The 21,626-nt window shown below is 47.7% G+C and overlaps 3 protein-coding genes across 4 annotated transcripts; 2 read left to right on the top strand and 1 right to left on the bottom strand.

Moving 5' to 3' along the window:
• The first annotated feature begins 245 nt into the window (after nt 1-245).
• LOC100280404 (NADH dehydrogenase [ubiquinone] iron-sulfur protein 1 mitochondrial) lies at nt 246-3,878 on the top strand. Its single transcript, NM_001361068.1, has 5 exons — nt 246-725; nt 1,030-1,276; nt 1,519-1,813; nt 2,009-2,383; nt 2,775-3,878. The coding sequence occupies exons 1-5, from the start codon at nt 308-310 to the stop codon at nt 3,672-3,674; spliced, it is 2,235 nt and encodes a 744-aa protein (NP_001347997.1). The 5' UTR covers nt 246-307; the 3' UTR covers nt 3,675-3,878.
• A 1,565-nt stretch (nt 3,879-5,443) lies between these two features.
• On the top strand, nt 5,444-6,586 carry LOC100277299 (uncharacterized). The gene is made up of 2 exons (NM_001150904.3): nt 5,444-6,183; nt 6,298-6,586. The coding sequence occupies exons 1-2, from the start codon at nt 5,554-5,556 to the stop codon at nt 6,346-6,348; spliced, it is 681 nt and encodes a 226-aa protein (NP_001144376.1). The 5' UTR covers nt 5,444-5,553; the 3' UTR covers nt 6,349-6,586.
• Nucleotides 6,587-7,569: 983 nt separating this feature from the next.
• LOC100280709 (dynamin-related protein 1C) lies at nt 7,570-21,211 on the bottom strand. Of its 2 annotated transcripts, XM_008675408.4 has the most exons (17): nt 21,091-21,211; nt 20,786-21,010; nt 20,610-20,673; nt 20,423-20,527; nt 18,469-18,570; nt 17,689-17,739; nt 17,533-17,594; nt 17,120-17,210; nt 16,919-16,983; nt 16,651-16,845; nt 16,433-16,552; nt 16,174-16,244; nt 15,793-16,018; nt 15,182-15,232; nt 14,865-15,093; nt 8,441-8,580; nt 7,570-7,982 (listed from the first exon to the last, which is right to left on the bottom strand). In XM_008675408.4, exons 2-17 carry the CDS (start codon nt 20,921-20,923, stop codon nt 7,857-7,859), a joined length of 1,836 nt encoding a protein of 611 aa, XP_008673630.1. In that variant the 5' UTR covers nt 20,924-21,010; nt 21,091-21,211; the 3' UTR covers nt 7,570-7,856. The 2 variants fall into 2 exon arrangements, with proteins under 2 accessions (XP_008673630.1, NP_001147100.1); NM_001153628.2 differs by having other exon boundaries at nt 7,586-7,982; nt 20,786-21,151.
• Nucleotides 21,212-21,626: the final 415 nt, after the last annotated feature.

Below are 21,626 nucleotides of genomic sequence, written 5' to 3'. Positions count from 1 at the left end.
ATGCTCTTCTTCCGACCAAAGCCATTCCGTGTCCACCGACCATGCACCGTGTCCATCCAAGGTCAAGATTCAACACCGAAGCGAAATACAGCGCGCACGAGCCCCTACATCTACCACAAACTAACTTTCCACTGCTATTGGGCCCTCATACCGGGCCCCGGTGCCATTCTCACCGTTCTCGAAACCCCGTGTACACGTAGCAGGGCCACGGGCCACCTCCCTACGGAGGAGACGACCCCCCATCCCAGAGGTCGAGGGCTCCTCTCTCTCTACCATCTCCGTTCGATCCCATCGCCCCGCCGCCGCCATGGCGTTTCTCGCGCGGGCGCTGCGGCAGTCCAACTGGCGCCTGTCGTCGCGCTGCCCCGCCGTGGCTGCCTCCTGCCGTTGGATCTCCCCGACCGCCGCCGCGGGTTCGCCGGAGGCCGGCGCAGCGGTGGCGCCTGCCGACCTGGAGCTGCCTCCGCCGCGGGAGCCCGTTGGAGGCGCCCGCGTGGAGCTTCCTCCCAACCCGGAGGACGCGCTCGAGGTATTCGTGGATGGCCATGCGGTGCGGATCCCCAAGGGGTTCACCGTGCTCCAGGCCTGCGAGGTCGCCGGCGTCGACATCCCGCGCTTCTGCTACCATAGCCGACTCTCCATCGCTGGAAACTGCCGCATGTGTCTCGTCGAGGTCGAGAAGTCGCCCAAGCCCGTCGCTTCCTGTGCCATGCCCGCGCTCCCAGGTCAGCTGGCTCCTCTGCATTCCGTCGGCGGCGGTTTTCATGTTCTTGCGCGCTGTTCTGATATTGAAATGTGGTTAATGTTGGTCTGCTGCGCTTCTTTATTAGCTAGTGTTGTGTGCCTCAAATGCTCAGACTCATCATTTTCCTTTGCGCCTAACTGCCTCAGCAACTTAGGGTTCTGCGTAGATGTCTTTGTTTGATTTCCATACCATCAGAAATGTTTGGAGAAACTAGATACCTCAAATTGATGTACCTTAGGTCTGTGGATTTTTGGAGCACTGAGTTATCACTGTTGCTGGATTAGGGATGAAGATTAAGACAAACACCCCAGTGGCAAAGAAGGCAAGGGAGGGTGTCATGGAGTTCTTGCTGATGAACCATCCACTCGACTGCCCAATCTGTGATCAGGGCGGCGAGTGCGACCTCCAGGATCAGTCTATGGCATTTGGTGCTGACCGCGGTCGGTTCACTGAGATGAAGCGTTCAGTTGTGGACAAGAATTTGGGTCCCTTGGTTAAGACAGTGATGACTCGTTGCATCCAATGTACAAGGTAATGCCTTTTTGCTTCTTGATAAATATTAATTGTTATCGTTTCAGGTATTTTTTCAGGCATATCCTGTTTGTGTGTATCCTGCAAGGGCTTCATTCTTCAAGCATTCTATCTTATCTATTCATGCCTCATTCTATTGGTTTCTTACATTGCATTGACATCATGTGCTAAATGGTTCTCTCTACTTGTGCAAGCTCTGTATCCTGGCTGATATGTGATGCTATTTTATTTTCAAATTGCAGGTGTGTAAGGTTTGCTACTGAGGTTGCTGGAGTTCAAGACCTTGGTATGTTAGGTCGTGGCAGTGGTGAAGAAATTGGAACATATGTTGAGAAACTTATGACAAGTGAGCTATCTGGAAATGTCATTGATATCTGCCCTGTTGGTGCTCTTACATCCAAGCCATTTGCATTTAAAGCTCGGAACTGGGAACTTAAGGGCACAGAGACTATTGATGTTACTGATGCAGTGGGATCCAACATAAGAATTGACAGCAGAGGACCTGAAGTTATGCGCGTTGTTCCACGTCTCAATGAGGTTGGTTTATTCTCCATTTCTGTTACAATTTTGACTTTTGTGTTTGTTTTGTTGGTGGGGTATTCATGTGTCCTAATGCTTCGTGGTGTATCATTGACTTCATTTAGTCCGCTTCTATATCTTTGATAAAAAGGTTATTATCATATAAATTATGTCAATATGTTTAGTTAACACCACTTTCCCTGTTCATTGCAGGACATTAATGAGGAATGGATATCGGATAAGACACGATTTTGTTATGATGGTTTGAAGAGGCAAAGACTAAATGACCCTATGATCCGTGGTCCTGATGGCAGGTTTAAGGCTGTGACGTGGCGTGATGCTCTTGCAGTTATTGCTGAGGTTTTGCATCAAGTTAAGCCGGAAGAAATAACTGGAGTTGCTGGAAAACTTTCTGATGCAGAATCCATGATGGCACTGAAAGATTTTGTTAACAGAATGGGTTCCGATAAGGTTCTCTGTGAGGGAAATGGTCCCAATCCTCCAGCAGACCTGCGATCTAACTACCTAATGAATACCAGCATTGCTGGGCTTGAAAAGGCTGATGTGTTCCTTTTGGTTGGCACTCAGGTAAATTACTCCTCAATGCCTAGTGCCATTTTCTTGGTTGCTACTTGCATTCTCTGAAATATACCATTATATATAATCACTATATCTTGTGCTGGTGGCATGCTTTTTGCAACAGCAATGTGGTGCTTAGGAACTAAAATGGGGCTGATGTTCTTGAAACAAGTGTTATTGTTAAGTTCAATTTTCTAGCATATGGAGATACCATTATTGTACTAATTTATCAGGAACAGTTGTAAATTGAACTGGTTGGTTTGGTGTGTCATGTTTATAATTGCTGCTATTGAACCTTTTGTTTCCTCCATATACTGCCTTTTAGTCACGTGATGCTGTTATGAAGTTTTATTGTGAATATAATATTATAATGGCACGTTCTTTTTGTGCTGTGGAACAGCCAAGGGTGGAAGCTGCTATGGTTAATGCCAGGATTCGGAAGACTGTTAAAGCAACACAAGCAAAGGTGGGCTACATTGGTCCTCCAGCTGACTTCAACTATGATCATGAGCATCTTGGCACAGGACCACAGACCCTTGTTGAGATTGCAGAGGGTAGTCACCCTTTCTGCTCAGTACTGCAATCCGCTAAGAACCCTGTCATCATTGCTGGAGCTGGATTATTTGAACGAGAAGACCAAGTTGCCCTATTCTCAACGATTGAGACTGTAGCCAAGAAGTTCAATGTGATGAGACCAGACTGGAATGGCCTTAATGTCTTGTTGCTCCATGCTGCACAGGCGGCAGCTCTTGATCTTGGGCTTGTTGCTAATCCTGCCGAGAGCATCAAGTCAGCGAAGTTCCTGTATCTGATGGGAGCTGATGATATAAGCCTGGAAAAGCTTCCAGATGACGCATTTGTTGTTTATCAAGGACACCATGGTGACAAGGGTGTCTATAGGGCCAATGTTATCCTGCCATCTTCAGCATTCAGTGAGAAGGAAGGCACCTACGAGAATACTGAAGGATGCACCCAGTGGACCATCCCAGCTGTTCCGACGGTTGGTGATGCTAGGGATGACTGGAAGATCATCCGCGCTCTTTCTGAGGTTGCTGGGGCTCAGCTGCCTTATGACAGCCTCTCAGCTGTGAGGGACCGGATCAGTACGGTTGCACCAAATCTAGTACATGTAGACGAGAGGGAGACGCCCACAATCTCTGCGGAGGTTAAGCCGCCTGTGAAGCAACAAGTCAGCTCGACACCATTCAAAGCTGTTGTGGAGAACTTCTACATGACTGATGCAATCACCCGAGCTTCAAAGATCATGGCCCAGTGCAGTGCAACCTTGCTGAAGAAGTGAGGTTTTGCCACCATCAAGCTAATCTTCTGCAAACAGTTTCTTAGTCCCTTTTTTACCTTTGCTGAGTTTCAGTGTTTCACCACCTGTTGCTTGTTTTCTTGAGAGGTTTGTGTATAATTTGGACTGCCTCTAGGTTTCCAGAGCAGCAAAACTTGATCAGTACATTTCCGCGTTGTGTGAGAAGCAGAACATGCTCAATAAGCTTGTTGCTCACATTGAATCATACAAGTGCCACAAGCAAATGATTTTTGCCTTTTGAATATGGGAACATTTGCCCCTCTGATTGGTTGCAATATGCAACTTGCGAAAGCTAGCATAACTTGCGAAAGCAAATGATTTGTGACAGTCTTTGACCATAACTGAAAGATGTGTTTCTTAACAAAAACTCAGTTCCAGTTTCGTACCTTGTCGCAACGTCTGAAAAGTCTTCGAGAGGACTTGAGTTTTCTTAACGGGAGTTTGCCAGCCGAGGTCGCTCTCAAGCACGTATAAAATTACAGCTAATTTCGGTCCTGTTTGAAAACAACCTAATTTTTAAGAATCTAGTTTTTAGAAACTGACTTATGGGAAAAAAAACTAGTTAATGGTGTTTAGAACTACCTCTGTTTCTATAAATTGTCTTTAGCGTTAGATGAGGTGCTGAGAATTCAGTTTCTATAAACTATGGTAAATTGAGACATAAACTAATATGTTTAGAACCATCTCACAGGGCTTCTCGTCAAACTTGAGCGCGGGAACGGCCGCGGATCCGACGAGGAGCTTCCTGCAGGAGAGGGCGATCATAGAGTCGGTCGCGAAGGGGGGACGGGCCGTTCGACCCCCAACAACGTCGAGTACTCGGACAAGGGAGTGGAATGGGACGACTTCAAAGGCTAATTTGGGAGCCACAAAACCGGAGAGGATTGGAGAAGCTAAAATCCTCTCCTTATTCAATTTTAAATAATTTTAGATCCTTCAATCCTCTTCAGTATTTGGACTAACAAACTAGCCCCAAGAGCCACCTCCTAAAAGGACGAGGGGTTTACCACGCTCGCCGCGCGGAAAGAGCCACCTGTGAGCGCTGGCAGGAAAGAAATGCACTGCAAGCATTGTTCTCTTGTTCTTTTAAGACCGTTTCATCTGCGTCCGACTGTTCAGGAGCATGCAGTAGTTGTCCGAACCCAAATATATTGAGCCCACTTAAAAAATATTTTATTTTAGAACTTGTTTGGATGTTGTTCATGTATCTACCTCAATTCATGTGTTGTGGGATAGATTGATGTGAAATTTGAATTAAATTCTACACCAACAAATATGCATTTAAGATGAGATGGATCCACGGACATCTAAACAAAGCCTTAGGGAAGGAAATACCCATCTGAACCCCGTGCACCGCAAAAGGCTACCAGGATTTTTTTTGGAATACAAACGTCCCAAGCAAGTAAAGCACTTGGCGGAAATGGAGCCCTCGTCTCGCATATACAAATACAAATGGTCATGTGACCTCGCACAGGCGGCAACCTGCGCCGCCGCAATTCGAAGAAATAGCAGCGAAGCAATTCGCTCCGATCCACCCCGAAATTTACATATTCTTTAGCAAGGCTTGGGAGTTAGGATACATACTCGTGAGCACGGAACGGAAGGAAAAGAAAGCCCAAGCAGCTGAATCTACCTTTCCTTTACTTGGCCAGCTAGATCACTCCCATCTCATTAGTCGACCGTCTCGTGATCTCGTCACCACCTTGCTTTGGTTGCTTCCTCCATAATAACAGAACAAGAAAACCCAACGCAAAACACTGCCACGGTTTTCTTCCGAACCGAACGCATTCCAAGCCCGCCCACGCCCAGGGCGCCACAGCTCGCGCGGCTCCTCTGCTACCTACAGCGACTGTCCTGTCCCATGGGGCTCTGCGCGTCCGTGTTGCAATGGACGGCCAAGCGGCGGCGGCAGCGGCAGCGGCAGCGGCAGCAGCAGCAGCCTGAGCCAAGGCGCAGCACGCCGAAGGCCCTATACGTCGTCAGGAACGGCGCCGGCCAGCCGTCCAGGCCAGAGGCGCTCGTCGTCTACGGCCCACCACACGGCTCTGGCGGCTCGGGGTTACAGTCACAGAAGGCCGGCGACGGCGAGGCGGGGAGCCGGAAGCGCGGGCACGAGTGCTACGACTGCATGGACGTGCTGGGCAGGAGGCTCCACGCGCCGCCGCCCAGGCTCCCGTGCGGCAGCACCAGAAGCGTCGCGACGGTGGAGCCGGTGGTGACGGCCGGGACGATGCCGGCGCCGGTGTCCGGGCCCAGGGGCGGCGCCACGGCGGACGGGAAGAAGGCGGCACCGGCGGCAGAGGGGTGCAGGACACCGATGACGCCACGGAGGACGCCGGTGTGGCAGCGGAGGATACTGATGGGGACGCGCTGCGAGCTCCCGCGGTTCAGTGGGGTCATACTCTATGACGAGCACGGCCGGCCCCTGCAGAGCAGCTCCCAGAACAGAGCAGGCCACCTGACGAGCAGAGCAAGCAGACACGAAACCAAGGTAATGGATGCATAGCGCTTTGCGAACTCGGTTTTGAATAGCGCATGCGTTTTTCAGACGTCTCAAAAATCAAATCAAATCAAATCAAATCAATCCTGTTTTTTTGACTTACAGGGAAAAAAGAAGGCTGCCAGGACAACCACAACTCTCAGGGATCTCCTGTAGTCAGTTACCTCTCACATCACATGCTATTGCCTCATTTACTGGTAGCTAAAAATCGCGCCTTTGCAAGTGCTCCCAGGCTCCCAGCAAACTACTGCGTTTGGTGTTCCCCTCATGTAAAGCGTGAACCATTGAAGGCATGCAGATTCAGATACTGAAGCGTTAATTTCTATCCAAATTACGGTCAGTTGGTCATCCTATTCCAAGGCATTAATGTTTATCCAAAGCATGAGTTGCTTCACAGATTCAGGACACGGGACTCGTCCCACCCAATAAAAGTATAGACATCATCAAGGCAGTAAAAGCAACAAAAGAATGCATATATACTCTTCTATATCAACCGGAGACCAGAACATCCTCCCGTAACCGTAACACGATCGTGTGAAAGGCCAAGACGGCCTAGCATGTTCGGCAAAAGGCTGGCCAAAATCACGTACAAGGGCCACCAGCGTAATAAACCCAGTTGCTAAATCGCTCTAACACCGTCATGAACATCATTAGCACATAAACATGGCCACCATTGGTATTTAAATGGGCATTTGAATTTTTGGAGTATGTTTAAATGGTACTTTGTGAAGTAACTCAAAATTTTGCAATATGACCGTGCTATGTTTTTGTTACATTAAAATACAGCGTAAGAAGACATGTTTTTTGACAATATTTATTCTTATTTTTGGTGAATTATTTAATCAACCTAAAAGTTGGCGGAAGATATAAAATTGAGCACTTTGCTTTTTTAAATTGTCATTGAATGAACTGTATTTTATTCCTTTTCCAGGGTGTAATGATCAAATTCAAAACCAAATGGCATTTGATATCAGCAGAGAAACGGCTGACATGAGTAATAATTCCAGCAAAAACCTTTAAAATATTGAGCCTTTTGTTGCTATGGAATTAGTCAGAGGTATTGTATAGACACATTGTTGCGCCAAGGTACTTACCATGCGTTGTGCAACTCATTTGTACGACATGGTTATTTATCGCCACATTACTGGTAGCTAAGTTGCAATTTTGCAAGTGCTTCCAGTAAATTTGTGCATTGAGCTTGAGTGCTTGTAAAGCGTTAACCATCGAAGACATGGAGATTCTCAAATTCAGATTTCATTTTGTTGCAGCTGACAGATTGGTTCAGCTTGAGCTTGAGTGCTTGACAGTGCAATCAAGCAAGCACCTAAGAACACGGGACTCATCCCACCCAATAAAGTTAAAAAAAAACATGGCTCATTGTGGTAAAAACTATTGATATCATCAAGGCAGTAATAAAATCAACAAAAGAATACATATACACTCTTATATCAACCGGAGACCAGATCATCCACGCATAACACAATCGTGTTAAGGCCAAGACGGCCAAATAAGCATGTCCGGCAAAGACTCGAGTGAAAACTGCGTACAAGGCCTCCAGAGTAAATTCAAATGTAAAAAAGAATTGAACATTCTACTGCAATCACACGTGTGCTGCTGCGGTTGTACATTTTACATACATTCCAGATGTAGCTGTCACAAGCCAATCATTTCCATGCGACCGAGTCGATCTCATTCCTTGCAGATTTGTACAGCTCTAGCCTCTTGACCAAGGCATCCCTCTTCTCCATCAAAGCGGGGTCCTCATCCAACATCGCGCTCAGCTGTTTCTTCTGGATTATGAAAGCAAAGCAAAAGAGGGAAAGATAACCATAAATCAATGTCCAAGCTATTCAAACTTGCAGGTTGCCAAAGCACAAATTGGAGTAATCAGGAATATGTAAAAATCTCCCAAGAATCATTTGCTAACATGGAATAATAGAGTGGGTTAATTTGATTTAAAATAAGGGTACTCTCAGATTTTCTGAACCCTGTGATCAGCTGGTAGCAAGAACAAGCGCACAAACTACACAAGAAAAGGGGCTGTCTGCATATCGAATTCAATAAAAAAATGTTTAATAAAGTTCCATTGTGAATGCCCAGCCAGTGCGGCCCTTATAAAACAAAAAAGAATGAAACGGTGTGTAAAAACAGTACAGTCAGCTAGAAATGATTTAACTACAAACACAAGTACGTCTTCATATTGTGTGAAAAAACAGTGTACTTAGTCAAGGGTTCAAGGTAAACATACCTCCTTGCTTCCCACATGAGCATAGAAACGGTTAAGCAAATTTCTTTTTGCTTCTTTCACTTGGCAATGCACGATGGCTTTCGGAACCGTGTTCCTTAGAGTCTCACAGACCATGTTAATATAAGATGACACATTCGATCCTGACGCGGGAAAAAAAGTTAAAACAACAATGAAGCCATAATTAGTGGTACATCATAATGAACTTTGTTCACAGTTATTTTCACCGGTAGCGAATATTGATAGAAGTAAAACCCTAACCCTAAACCAGGGTTAGGTGATGCATTATAATAGATGTAAGTGGGCCTAAGCCCAATACAAGGACAATACACACACAATACATCTAACACCCCCCGTAGTCGAAACTCTACCCGACAGATGTTGAGATTGGACCAAAACTCCTCAAACACCGACATAGGGAGGCCCTTGGTGAAGATGTCGACGAACTGAGACGTAGTCGGGACATAAAGAACTCGCACGTCCCCGATGGCGACACGCTCTCGAACGAAGTGGATGTCGAGCTCGACATGCTTCGTGCGCTAATGGTGGACGGGGTTGGTGGAGAGGTACATGCCACTAACGTTGTCACAATAGACAAGTGTGCTCCGCATCAGTGGACTATGCAACTCCTGAAGCAGCTGACAAAGCCATGCCACCTCGGCGACGCCATTGGCCACAACGCGGTACTCGGCCTCGGCACTAGAGCGGGAGACGACCGGTTGCCGCTTCGAGGACCACGAGACGAGACTGTCACAAAAGAACACGGCGAAACCGAAGGTGGACCAACGCGTGTCAGGACAGCCGACCCAGTCAGCATCGATGTAGACGACGAGGTCGGTGGCGTCGAAGGAGGAGGCCAAAGTCGACAGGGGCGGAGCCAGGATTATGATATAAGGGGGGCCGGTCAATTCATTAATACAATCTGATAAAAAAATATTATATAATATTATAAAGTTCAAGCACTCGACATGGAATAAGAATTTTAGATCTTTATAGATTATTTTAGTGGATGAGTCCATTTTCTAGTTAATTGATATATTAAATTAAAGTTGTGACGTAAGAACAATACCAAAATAATAAAGACGATATAACGATGAATATCTGACTGATAAGATTAAACTTTTATACAATGACTCTAATATTCATAGTTACCTAACTATTTTTTGAGAGAATTCAAAAATCCAACTAGCCTTGAGGATTCATGAAAATTCGTCAAACTACGTAGGTACACGTCAATTTTGTCGTGTACACACCAATTATAAGGTGGCAACTTTAGTTGAAATTTGTAGATTTTATTATCCACGAGATCTAATGTAGTATGTATATAAGTTGCTGGCGCTCATTCTGCTGCTTGGCGTGATCACCTTTTTTGGACTTTGGTTGTGGGGCTATGGCAGAGACAAGTCAAGTGTTCAGCGGCAATCGCTGCTGCCTAGCGAGATGATAGAATGAATCATAAAGGGTGAGGTTCAGATATTAGCGTCTGAAGCGAATTAAGTTTGACGTTTTATGTATCGATTGGTCATTCAACGAATATTTTATCTTATATTTTTTGTCTTTTTTAGACTTTGGTTGACATACTACAACAGAGTTATGGATTATATATTACTAACCACTATATTAAATATTTGATTAATTGTGCTACACAAAATTTAGAGTATATATATTTAGACACATAGAATTTAGACTATATATATACATATATTCTTGTCTGTGTTGCAGCCTTGGGAGGGGCCATGGCCCCCGCCGGGCCCCCTGGCTCCGCCCCTGAAAGTCGGTAGTGCCCCGGAGGTACCACAAGATCCGCTTCATAGCGGTGAGATGTGGCTCCTACGGGGCGTGCAAGGCACCCCTGCTGGACGACATAGGCGATGTCAGGCCGGGTGAAGATGAGGTACTGCAGCGCCCCAACAAGACTCTGGTAGCTGTTGGGATCAGCCACCGGGAGGCCATCGGAGGAGGATACCTTGCCCTGAGTGTCCACCGGAGTCGTGCAAGGCTTACAGTCAGCCATGTCGCGGGCTCGATGATGTTGACGACGGTGATACCCAGGAAGTGGTGCAACTCACCCAGATCCTTCATCACGAACTCCTGCTGGAGGAAGGAGATGATGCATCGTAGGAGGTCATGGGAGGAGGCCGTGAGGACGATGTCGTTGACGTAGAGAAGGTACGTCGTGTCCAGGACGCAACGGAAGACGAACGGGGAGGTGTCCGCCTTAGCCTCGACGAAGCCCTTTGAGAGCAAGGTGACAAAGCGACTATACCATGCTCGGGGCACCTGCTTGAGGTCGTAAAGGGACCAGTTGAGCTTGCATACCATGTTAGGGTGCGTCGAGTCCACAAAGCCAACCGGCTGAGTGCAATACACTGTCTCCGTCAGAGTGCCATGGAGGAAGACATTCTTGACGTCGAGTTAAAGCACTGGCCAGGCCCGTGAGAGAGCCAGTCAGAACAGTCCGGATGGTACCAGGCTTTACCATGGGGCTGAAGGTCTCGTCATAGTCCACCCGGGACGCTGGGTGAAGCCCCACAATACCCAGCGAGCATTGTACTGATCCAAGGAGCCATCCGTCTTCAACTTGTGCTTGAATATCCATTTCTCGGTGACCACATTGGCGCTAGAGGGGCGTGGTATCAGGTCCCAGGTGTGGTTTGCCTGTAAAGCCTCATACTCCTACATAGCGCGCCACCGATTGGGGTCGACGATTCGACGAACGCACTACGGACAGAGGACAGCTTGGGGGAGAGCGCCGGAGAAGATGACGCCAAAAGGACTAGGCAGTCAACAGGCCGAAGGACACCTACGGCTCGCTGGGTAACCATCAGGTGGACGTGGCCGAGGTCCCGGTGGAGAGCAACAAGATGGTACACCGGTGGCTCCTCGTGAGAGGGAGCCGAGGAATAGGTCGGTGCAGCAGAGGGGACCGAGGAGGCAGGTTGCACACACTGTTGGTAGACATGGGTGGGATCAATGTAGCGTGTTGTGAGGGGTGCAGGTGACGGGGCCACACCGAGCACAAACAAGGGCGACCGGGCCGACGGGGCCATGCGCGACGCAGGCGGGGACGACGGGGCCACACGTGACGCGGGCAGGGACGACGAGGCTGCACGTGGCGCGAGCGGGGTCGACGGGACCGCGCGAGGCGCAGCGACCGTACGATTAAAGGTAGAGAATGTGGGGCCGCGTGTGGCGCAGGGGGTAGCGGCGGGGCTGTGTGAGGCACAGGCAAACATGGTGTGGTCACACAAGGCGCAGACGACGTGGCCGTGTGCGGCGTGAAAGAGGACAGCGGAAGAGAAACATCAACGCAATCGGCATCGAGGAGGGAATCAATGTCGGGAGGTGGAGAGGAATCAGCAAGGGGAAAACATCCTCATCAAAGACAACATGACGAGAGATGATGATGCGGTGGGTGAGAAGATCGAGGCACCAATACCCCTTGTGATCAGGCGAGTACTGGAGGAAAAAGACAGCGAGAAGAGCGAGGGGCAAGTTTGTGAGGCTCGGTGGTGTATGTGTTGGAATAGCAGGCACACCTGAAGACCTGAAGGTGCTCATAGGAGGGAGTGGTGCCAAAGAGTATCGGAGGAAAAGATATCGAGAAGAGCGAGGGGCAAGTTTGTGAGGCGCGGTGGCGGATATTGGAATAGCAGGCACACCCGAAGACCTGAAGGTGCTCATAAGAGGGAGTGGTGCCAAAGAGGGCGAAGAATGGAGTGGGATGGGAAACCGCCTTAGAGGGAAGGCGGTTGAGGAGATAGGCGGTTGTGTTCAGGGCCTCAGCCTAGTAGCGAGTAGGAAGAGAAGCCTGAAAAGAGGAGGCAACATTGGTGGCGATACGAATCATGTGATCGGCTCGGCCATTCTGAGGGGAGGTGTGAGGGCACGACATCCACAATTGCACACCGTGAGAAAGGTGTGAGACGTGGAGTTATCAACCTCACGTCCATTATCGCACCAAATAGCCTGGATGGTACAACCGAACGGAGTCAACACCCACACAAAGAAATTAGAAAGGTGAGGGAAGGTGTCAGACTTACGACGGAGGGGAAAGGTCCACAAGAAGTCATCCAGAATGACCAGATAGTACCGACAACCGGAGATGCTGGGAACAGGGGATGTCCAAAGGTCACAGTGGATGAGATCGAAGGAGCGACTAGTGCGGGACAAGGAAGAAGAGAATGGTAAGCGAGTGTGACGCCCAAGTTGACAAGCATGACAAAGCGAGATAGCATTGCCGCGAGGACAAGGAATTGCCGAGGTGGCAGATAGTCTAGAGAAGACGTCGTGGCCGGGGTGGCCGAGACGACGGTGCCAGGTGGAGGCAGAGGCAATGGAGGCAAGGGCGTAGGGTGTGGCGACATGGGTGAAGGAAGGAGGCGCGGGGAAGCGAATGGAATATAAGGGGCCGGAGCTGGCGCAACGAGCAACCACAACACGAGTAGTAAGATCTCGTATGGTTTGTCAGTGGTGAAGCGACGGATCGAGAGAAGGTTTTGAATGGTGTGGGGCGCAACAAGAATGTTGTTGAGGTACAAAGGACCAGGAAAGACCGTGTCACCTATTGAGGTGATAGGAAGAGTCGACCCATTACCGACCGTGATGGAGGAAGAGAAGGTGGGGCTAGGAGGATGAGGTAAAGAGACAAATCTGGGGTTGGGAGTGGTATGGAATGAGGCACCGGAGTCGACAACCCAGTTGGTGGGAGGAGGGGCGGCAAAGATATGGGGAATGATGAGAGAGTCAGTGAGGGCACCCCCACAGGGCCACTGGAGGGGGTGCTGGTGCCAGCAGTGGTGAGCAGGCTGGCGGCAATCAAGGATGGGGAAGAAGACAATGCCTCAAGCGTCATGGAGATAATCGCTGCTCTAGGGAACACAAACGGTCCGGTAGCATGGCGGTCTGCCTGAGGGTGGAGCTCGACGCAGTCACGAGGAATAGGGTTCATGACCCGATCAAAGGCCACGAATGTGCCTCGGAGAAGATGGCTGATGTGAAGGGAGACACGCACACGGTAGGGAGGCACGAGAACCACGACGGAGGTGGGGTCTGGCGCGACAGGGATGGGGGATGGGTCAACGCCCGGTTTGCAGGGTAGGACACCAGAGAGCGTGGAAGGACGCAGCTAGGCTCGCGTGAACGCTGTAGAAGGAGGGCTGACGCCCGACACGGGAAGCGGCGCTATCGGCGTGGTTGCAGCGGCTCCGGCAAGGGGAGAGGGCCCTGGCGCGACACTGGTGAGGGGGAAAGGGGTGCAAAAGGGAGATGCCTGCCTCTAAAGCAGGGCACCAAAGAAGGCCTGGCCACCGCGTGCGTCGCCGCGAAACACGCGTTCGCAGCTAGGGAGAGACTGCAGGTGGCGCAGGGAAGGTCTGCCATGGGCAGAAGAGAAGAGCAGGGGCTCGGGCGGAGGCAGCGCAGGGAGAAGGCAGGGACAGTCGCCCGCACGCACTGGGAGACGGTAGAGCCGCTGCTATTGGCCAGGAGACACCGAGAGTAGCACCGACGAAGGTGAGGACCACGACCGCGCTAGGGAGAACGTTGAAGAAAGTTGTGCCCGCTCTGTAGGAGGACGTGGCGGCGATGCTGAGGAGGGGCACATCGACCAAGGGAGAGCCGCGCTTGGGAAAGCCGCTGAAGATAGCAACGACCGCTCTGCTGGAAGAGGGCGCGACGTCGACGTTGAGGGGCACGTCGGCGACACGGAGGGCCAGACCTTAGGGCTGCGCGGCCAAGGGAGAGAGCCGACGACGACGCCTGGCTAGCGGTGGGTGCACACACTAGCCAAGGGAGGAACGTGGAGAGGAATCCAGACATCTCGAGGCTAGATTCCGTGCCTGCTCTGCTCGACCACTGGGAAAGGGAGCGTCGGCGGCCTGGAAGGGGAGGGCCGGCGGGCCGACGACCAGAGCAGGGTGGTGGCGGCTATGGGAGGGAGGGAGAAGGAAATCTAGCTCGATATCATGATAGAAGTGAAAGCCTAACCCTAAACCAGGGTTGGGTGATGCATTATAATAGAGGTAAGTGGGCCTAGGCCCAATACAAGGATAATACACACAATACATCTAACTAATATAAACACAAAACATGCAACTAATGCGAAAACTGAGCTATAGGATGAGTTAATACAAAGAACAGTGGTACTACAATCATGTGTTTATATAAAAATTAAAATAAAATGCAAAGCACCACGTTGATTGCTTTCAAGATAAATAATCAATAATATCATATTCCATAATGCACTGGAGATATGAAAGTGTAGTTACAACTAACTATTGGGAAAACCAATTGAGCCGATAAAGTACTTCCTCTAAGTTAATCATATGTTCTTGTGATAATAAGAAATTAAGTGGTTGTGGATTTTTTGATAACCAGGTGTCCTTTTTTGACAAATTAACAAAAAGAGAATGGAAGATGAATTTACCGATTCTTCTGAGATGATTGTCCTGATACCTATCACTCACTGGAGTGTTCTTATCAGCTGCTTTCTCTGGTTCAGTAGGAAGTTTACGGAAAAACTCTACTGTTAGGTAGCTGGCTTCCATCTCAACTAGACGAAGAACAGTCTTTCGTCCATCCTCACGGAATCTTTCCAAGCTATCATTTGCAGCAGCAGCTATATCTGATTGAAGTGTTGGGAATCGCTTCAATTCCTATGATGTCCAAGATAATGAGATCAACTAGTAGGAAACTAAGAAAAACAGTAAGACAAAATGAAAAACAGAGTACAAAGAAGGCAACCTCTGTTGCTGCAATAGATCTCCGAACAAGCTCCTTCAATACCAAATGGACCTGCAAATGAGAAAATCATAAACCGCATATAGTGACCAAAATCCTGTGAAATATAGCTTGGAATGAAATTCAGATGACCAAGAAAGCATGGGTATATACATTTTTCCTTCATCAAGCAACAATGTAAAATTTTCAGTTTAGCATCGAATACAACAGCGTGTACTTCGCTGCTGTCACATTTCAGGATGTCACTGACGCATGCTACATAACACGAACATCACTTCATTCATTTTAACATCCCTAAACTAGGTTCATGATAATTAGCATGCACATCATTTGATTTTGGCAACAAGGCCGATGAGCCTTTAATGTCAGCTCTATTTTGATGATTACAAGAGCCTAAATGCTTCCCTAATTTTCGCCGTAACAGTAACATTGCCAAGTTTTTTTTCCTAGCAGACAGGAGTACATGCAAACCTACAGTAATGGATTTAATCAGTGGATACTATAAGAATATATAATATAATATGAAATTATTAAATGTATTTATACACTTATACGTCAGCTATTGAAACACGAAACTGTAATAGTAGGGACACACATCAACAAAGAGGTCATACCGCATCAACAGATGCTTCAGCTGGACCCTTAAAGTAGCTTAGAGAACTATCTATAAGCCTTCTGTATCCTTGCTCAGGGGCAATCAAGTGGGGCTGGTAACCATCAGCCTCTGAAATAACTTTGCGAACATTTTGCATTGAAAGATGCCGGTCAAATGGAAGCTTTTTCAGTGCTGCAGGTAACTGGTTGTCAAAGACACCATAAATCCGATCTCCACCTGGCCGCCTGAAAAATAAGGTAGTAATGATTAAGTGTAACTTATCAGCATCATTCCTTAAAAATCCTTATAGGTATGATAACTAGTCAACATATACTGGCAATAATCATGGAAGGCACAAGAACATTACAGAAAATGAGAAAAGACCAGTTGAATATCTTACCCGCCATCTAAGTGCTCTTTAAAGACACGGTCAAATGCCCGACACATATCCAAGATTGTGTACAACTGAGCCTGCAGATTATGCGAAAATTACAAGAGACATACAACATAAACAAGATTATGTCCGACACATATACAACACGCAGTGGTACCATCCCTGCAAATAAATAATGCATCTTGTGGCACAGACCACTGAAATATTTAAGATTAATTCTCACTGCAATCTAACAGATATCATTAAAAAATACAGTAATTCTTACCCCAGCGTCACCTCCAATTGGCCTACCAAGTCGATCCAACTGGGCTTCTATTTCATCAATTGTTTTGTTAATCATAGCTATAATACTTGGAATTTTTGCCCTGATCACAGCCTCTAAATGCTGGATAAATAAATTGGAAAACAGCAGCAGTCAGTATATGCAATTCAAAAGTTTATGGTTCGAAGCACATCCATACCACAGCAGCAAAACTCCCTCACCTGTGACAGAAGCTTGGCAAGATACTCTGCACCCATTTTATGTGCCAAGTGACCATATTCAGGACTACTCTCAAAGTACTCTTTTTCTTTGCGTCTTGCTGAGAGCATATCGACATTCTTGTTGATATCAGCTTGTGAGCGATTGACAATTCCAACCCACGGGTGTTGTAAGCGATATTGCCTCCCTTCAAGCACCTAGGATTCCATGGAGGAATTTTTAGTGCTACATACATGGAGATGAGAAAAGAAGAACTGAAAGGTGCCATACATCAACAGCATTGGTACCCTTGTCCATTAAATCAAGCTTTGTTAAGACTCCAAAAGTCCTGTCACCTTCAAGATGTTAAGATAAAAGGTTGTTAACATATATGATTGAAACTGCGCCCACAAAATGGCTTATCGATAATCTTGTCTAATGGTAAGTGAGATTTCAAATGCTGCAGGGAGAGAAAAAAATATAAAACTGCACCTGAAGGATCAACATCCCTAGCAAGCTTGATAGCATCTGACGTTGCAATATCTTGGTTAGCTGGGGAGATAGCCAAGATGATGCAATTTGGCTGAAGTTTCCATACAAAAATAAAATGAGAAAAAATGTAAGGTTTAAAAAGACGTGGCAACACATAATATAGAGTTCATGGTTTAATGATCTAGTTATGTAGCTAGAGTGAAAAATACAGCAAGTCTATCTGTAAATTAAGACTTTAAGAGTGCCCAGATCCATGAAAATAGTGCACACAAGTCAATGTAAAACCAAAATAAGGATGATACTAGAAATGGGCTACAAGTGCAAATGTGACACAGAAAATTCAATGAACACAACTAATTCAAGCAAGCATCACACTGCAACTAGTAGCAAGCTACAGAGATAATTTTCTTTACCTTGTCAACATAAGCTCGAACCATGTTTTCAATATCTTGAACAATAGATTCCGGTTGCCCCTCTGTAGTAAAATGGCGCAGGTACCAAAAATTGAATAAAAGAAGATATGGTAACCAAAACCAAAGCAAAGCAACTAATTCATCAACAATCATTACCTACAGCGACCTTTGTCAGTCCAGGAAGATCGATAAGTGTCAAGTTAACAACTGCAAAAAGAAATGTGACATTAATCTGCAGACAGTTACAGGATACAGAACATAAATGTACTCACCGCATACAAAACTTCAAGTGACATAGTGAAGCTTATGTACCAAGACATAACAAGTTACACATTTTTTGGGGGTACTAAGGCTTCAGGGATAGGAACTATAAAGAACAATGAGTCTACATATGTGGTTATTACTTCAGGCATATGTAAACCTCGAATAGAAAACAGGAGTACAGGACACAATATTTTTCATAATCTTGACCCACTAAACCAGAATCATTTAATTCAAAATCATAACACATAGAAGATTTTGAGTTTTTATCACTCGGTCCTAAGTAAAGTTAATCTTAAAGTCTTAATGCACAGATGACTCATACTATCTCACACCAATTTTCTGATCTAAGTTCTGTGTACCCAAAGAATCAACAAACATATATTTCAGAACAATCTAATTCCTATGCCAATTCACAACCACCTACAATATCTTTAGATTTTACTAGAGCAGCAAAATCAATGAAATCTTAAAATAAGAAATCCGTTGGTTCTAAAACCAATTCTGGAAACTCTAGGTCCAACACACCTACCATGCATTAGTTAATATTATCTTTGATCACATTAAATAAGGTATCCTAAATCCTAATGCCTAATCTCATATTTGTTAAAGCTTGGAATAAGCCAACCAAGCACACTTTCAAAATCAGAATTCGGAACAAGCATCAACACTTACCATGTGGTGAATATATACTCAAATGGATGGGAACGTTTGAAATAGCTTTAGTTTTCCCAGTTATGCGATCTGTTTCATCAGCAATCTCTTTCCTCACAGCAGCTGCAATTATATGGATATTTAACAATTGTTTAACTAAAGATGTCCAGCAAATATATAAAAACAGAAAGAGGAGTTCAATAGCGACAGCTCATCAATAAAACAAAGATATAGATGGAAACATAAATAACTATCAAAGTTTCATACATGAACTGGCAGGCAGTTATTTATTTAACGAACTAGTCACAATTTAGTTCCTTTTGCACAATGCACATAACGCTTCTCAAGTTTTCTTAAATACAGTGAATAGTTTTTGTGGCATCCAATTCACAGCGCACAATAAGATAAAACTGCTGCAAAAAACAAAGGAAATAAGGTAGAGTAAGGAAAAAGCAATAATAATCTTTTATAATTCATATGCAGTGCAAATATTTCTTGAATATGTAGCGGAATAGTTTAATCTCACTGGCCGTAAGTGTAAATTGAAAAGGTAATATGCCCTATTGCTCTTAAATAGTATGTCATGCTAGCTATTAGGCTGGTGCCAATGCAGCCCATAGTGAGGGCGATAGCGCCCAGCAGGAGGCGAGAGCGGGGCTGGAGGTGGGCGAGAGCGACCCGGCGGGCGCTGCTGCCACCGCCCGGCGAGAGCGGGCGATATCGCCCCGCTCTCGCCTGCACTGGAGCGCGCCCCCGGGCGAGAGGGAGGCGATAGGCAGGCGGGAGGTGGGTGACGCGTTGGTGATGGCGTCTTCGCGGGCGAGAGCGAGGGGTGACAGTGAGGTGGCGGCTTCTGATTGGTCCATAATTCTGAAATAGAAAGGCTGATGTGGCTGTGGTCTGAGGCTGGTGGCAGTGCGGGCGGCAGCGCGGGCGAGAGGCCGGCGCCGGACGATGGCGCTCGCGCCCGGCGAGAGCGGGCGGTATCGCCTCGCTCTCGCCCGCGCTGGAGCGCCCGCCCGGGCGAGAGGCGAGCGAGAGGGAGGCGAGGCACTGGCGGGGCGAGAGCGCGGGCGAGAGCGACGTGGCGCGATCTGATTGGTCCACGTGTCGCGATCTGATTGGTCCACGTGTGCTAGTCGTTGCAACTAGCCGTTTTTGACCGTTTGGAGTCCAAAAAAATTGCAAAAAATCACAAATTTCATCCCCAATCCCTCTATATATACCCCTACCCGGGTGGAGCTCATTCCACACACCATTCCATCTCATTTTTCTCTTCCAAACTCCCCTTTCTTCACACAATGTCGGGTTGGTCCCCAGATTTGAACACCTTCACGGATCTCTTGCAGTCCGATGGGTCACCTACAACCCTTCCGTTAGATGAGTCTTCTTCACTACATCGTCGCTCCGATGTTTCAGCCTCACTCTCCCGTGCACTATTTTAATTATTATGTACTTTGTAATTTTTAATTCAATAAAAAATATTATGTTGTGTGTTTTCTGAGCGTTGAAATAAATCCGCGTGAATTACTTAATTCTGAAATAGAAAAGCTGACGTGGCTATAGCCTGAGGCTGTAGCCTGCTGCAGCCTGTGCACTGGAGCAGCAGGGGCGAGAGTGGAGGCGAGAGCTGACGTGGCAGGGGCAAGAGGGAGGCTGTGCATGTAGTCTGAGAGCTGACGTGGCAGGGGTGAGAGGAGGATAGTGCACTGGAACCAGCCTTACTGGAAGCATGTAATAGTAAATGGCATCATACATTAATACCATAACTCATACATCACTAAGTCATTTAGTACATAATATCATCCAATCTCTGGAAAGACGGATGACGCACAATGTTCCATCTGTACCTGTTTTATTTAAGTCTAACTATGAGCTTCCCAACAAGCAGACAGTGATCTTAGTACACTACCCTAACAGAAGTGAAGACAACGAGTAAATTGCTGAGATGAATAATGCAAAACGATCGTCTTACCAAAGTCGGTGAAACGCTTCCGCGGGGCGTGGAGGAACTCAGCATACTCGTGCCCACCATCTGTCTTGTGGAGCTGCAGCACTAAAGGCCGCCTCGTGACAATGCCTAATCAAGAACAAATTGGATCCTTAAGCACCCGAGCGGACCCAAATCGAACGGCACGAGCGTGATTTAGCGGCAGCATTACCAGATCCACGGGGCAGGAAGTCCCTCCCCACTATGCTCTCGAGCACCGACGACTTCCCGGAACTCTGGAGGCATCAGAAGAGAAAACGCAACCAAACGTTAGCGGTTAGCGCGCTGGCCAGATCTGGGACCTGGCTCCTGAGCACGGAGGATCTGGAGGTGGTGGGCGGTGTGTACCTGCCCACCAACGACAGCGACGGAGGGGAGTGCCTCCCAGAGGGAGCCCTCGCCGCCGCCGCCGCCGTGGTCGCCGAGGACGGTGCACGCGCGCTGGATACGGTTCACCAGCCCGATCAGGCTCTCCATGGTCGCCATCCCGGGCGAGGCCGCACGCGATGGTTCGCCCGCGGCTGTGTCAGGCTGCGGTGCTCGTCGACGGCTAGACGCGGGAGGCGGCGGGATCTACGAGTGGGAAACAGAGGAGATAATTGCAGCAACAGAATTTAAAAGCGAGCTTGTAGTTTTGCTTGCGAGGTACCGACCGCTCGGGGTCGGAAGGATGGGTTGCCTGGACGCGGCGTTCGAGCGCTGGTGCTGTTGCCTGTTGAGCCGAATCTGTGCGGGTAGTTACAAAAGGAAAACAAATCAGTGAGAGACTTCGTTTGAAGGACTCCGAGGTGGGGCCAGCCATCCGGGTAGTATGGATATTTTCCTTTGAACGGGTATTTAATAAATTGGTATCAAAGGTACTGATGTATGGCGAATCGAGTCTTCGCACGTTGGATTCATCGACGCATCACGAGCACTTCGCCAGGTTGCACCGTCGTCAAGTCATCATGAACCCCGACACACAAATCATCCTCGACGAGATCGTACGTCGCTTCACCGATAACGACCCCAAGTGGGATCGACGTCTCGCTGCACAAGACAAGGCGATCTCAACACTCGTGGGGGCATAAGAAGGGTTCGTGGTGGCGCAGGAAGGACGTATCAGCGCCTTAGAGAAGACCACGGGCCTGTTCGAAGATTGGCGCAAGAACCTGGAGGGAGTCGTCGACGATTTGCGATTGGAAGTCGG

The sequence above is a fragment of the Zea mays genome, chromosome 1, assembly GCF_902167145.1.
Source record: "Zea mays cultivar B73 chromosome 1, Zm-B73-REFERENCE-NAM-5.0, whole genome shotgun sequence".
Taxonomy (NCBI): Eukaryota; Viridiplantae; Streptophyta; class Magnoliopsida; order Poales; family Poaceae; genus Zea; species Zea mays.
This window is presented reverse-complemented; position numbering and strand designations above follow the sequence as displayed.

What these genes read in the sequence shown, in the direction of transcription:
- LOC100280404 (NM_001361068.1), top strand. Translation starts at nt 308, where the DNA reads ATGGCGTTTCTCGCGCGGGCGCTGCGGCAGTCCAACTGGCGCCTGTCG. An exon ending in CGTTGCATCCAATGTACAAG is followed by an intron (nt 1,277 to 1,518) that starts GTAATGCCTTTT and finishes TTCAAATTGCAG; the next exon opens with GTGTGTAAGGTTTGCTACTG. An exon ending in TTGTTCCACGTCTCAATGAG is followed by an intron (nt 1,814 to 2,008) that starts GTTGGTTTATTC and finishes TGTTCATTGCAG; the next exon opens with GACATTAATGAGGAATGGAT.
- LOC100277299 (NM_001150904.3), top strand. Translation starts at nt 5,554, where the DNA reads ATGGGGCTCTGCGCGTCCGTGTTGCAATGGACGGCCAAGCGGCGGCGG. An exon ending in CAAGCAGACACGAAACCAAG is followed by an intron (nt 6,184 to 6,297) that starts GTAATGGATGCA and finishes TTTGACTTACAG; the next exon opens with GGAAAAAAGAAGGCTGCCAG.
- LOC100280709 (XM_008675408.4), bottom strand. Translation starts at nt 20,923, where the DNA reads ATGGCGACCATGGAGAGCCTGATCGGGCTGGTGAACCGTATCCAGCGC. An exon ending in AAAGAGCACTTAGATGGCGG is followed by an intron (nt 16,019 to 16,173) that starts GTAAGATATTCA and finishes CTTATTTTTCAG; the next exon opens with GCGGCCAGGTGGAGATCGGA. An exon ending in CTGAAGCATCTGTTGATGCG is followed by an intron (nt 15,233 to 15,792) that starts GTATGACCTCTT and finishes TCTCATTTGCAG; the next exon opens with GTCCATTTGGTATTGAAGGA.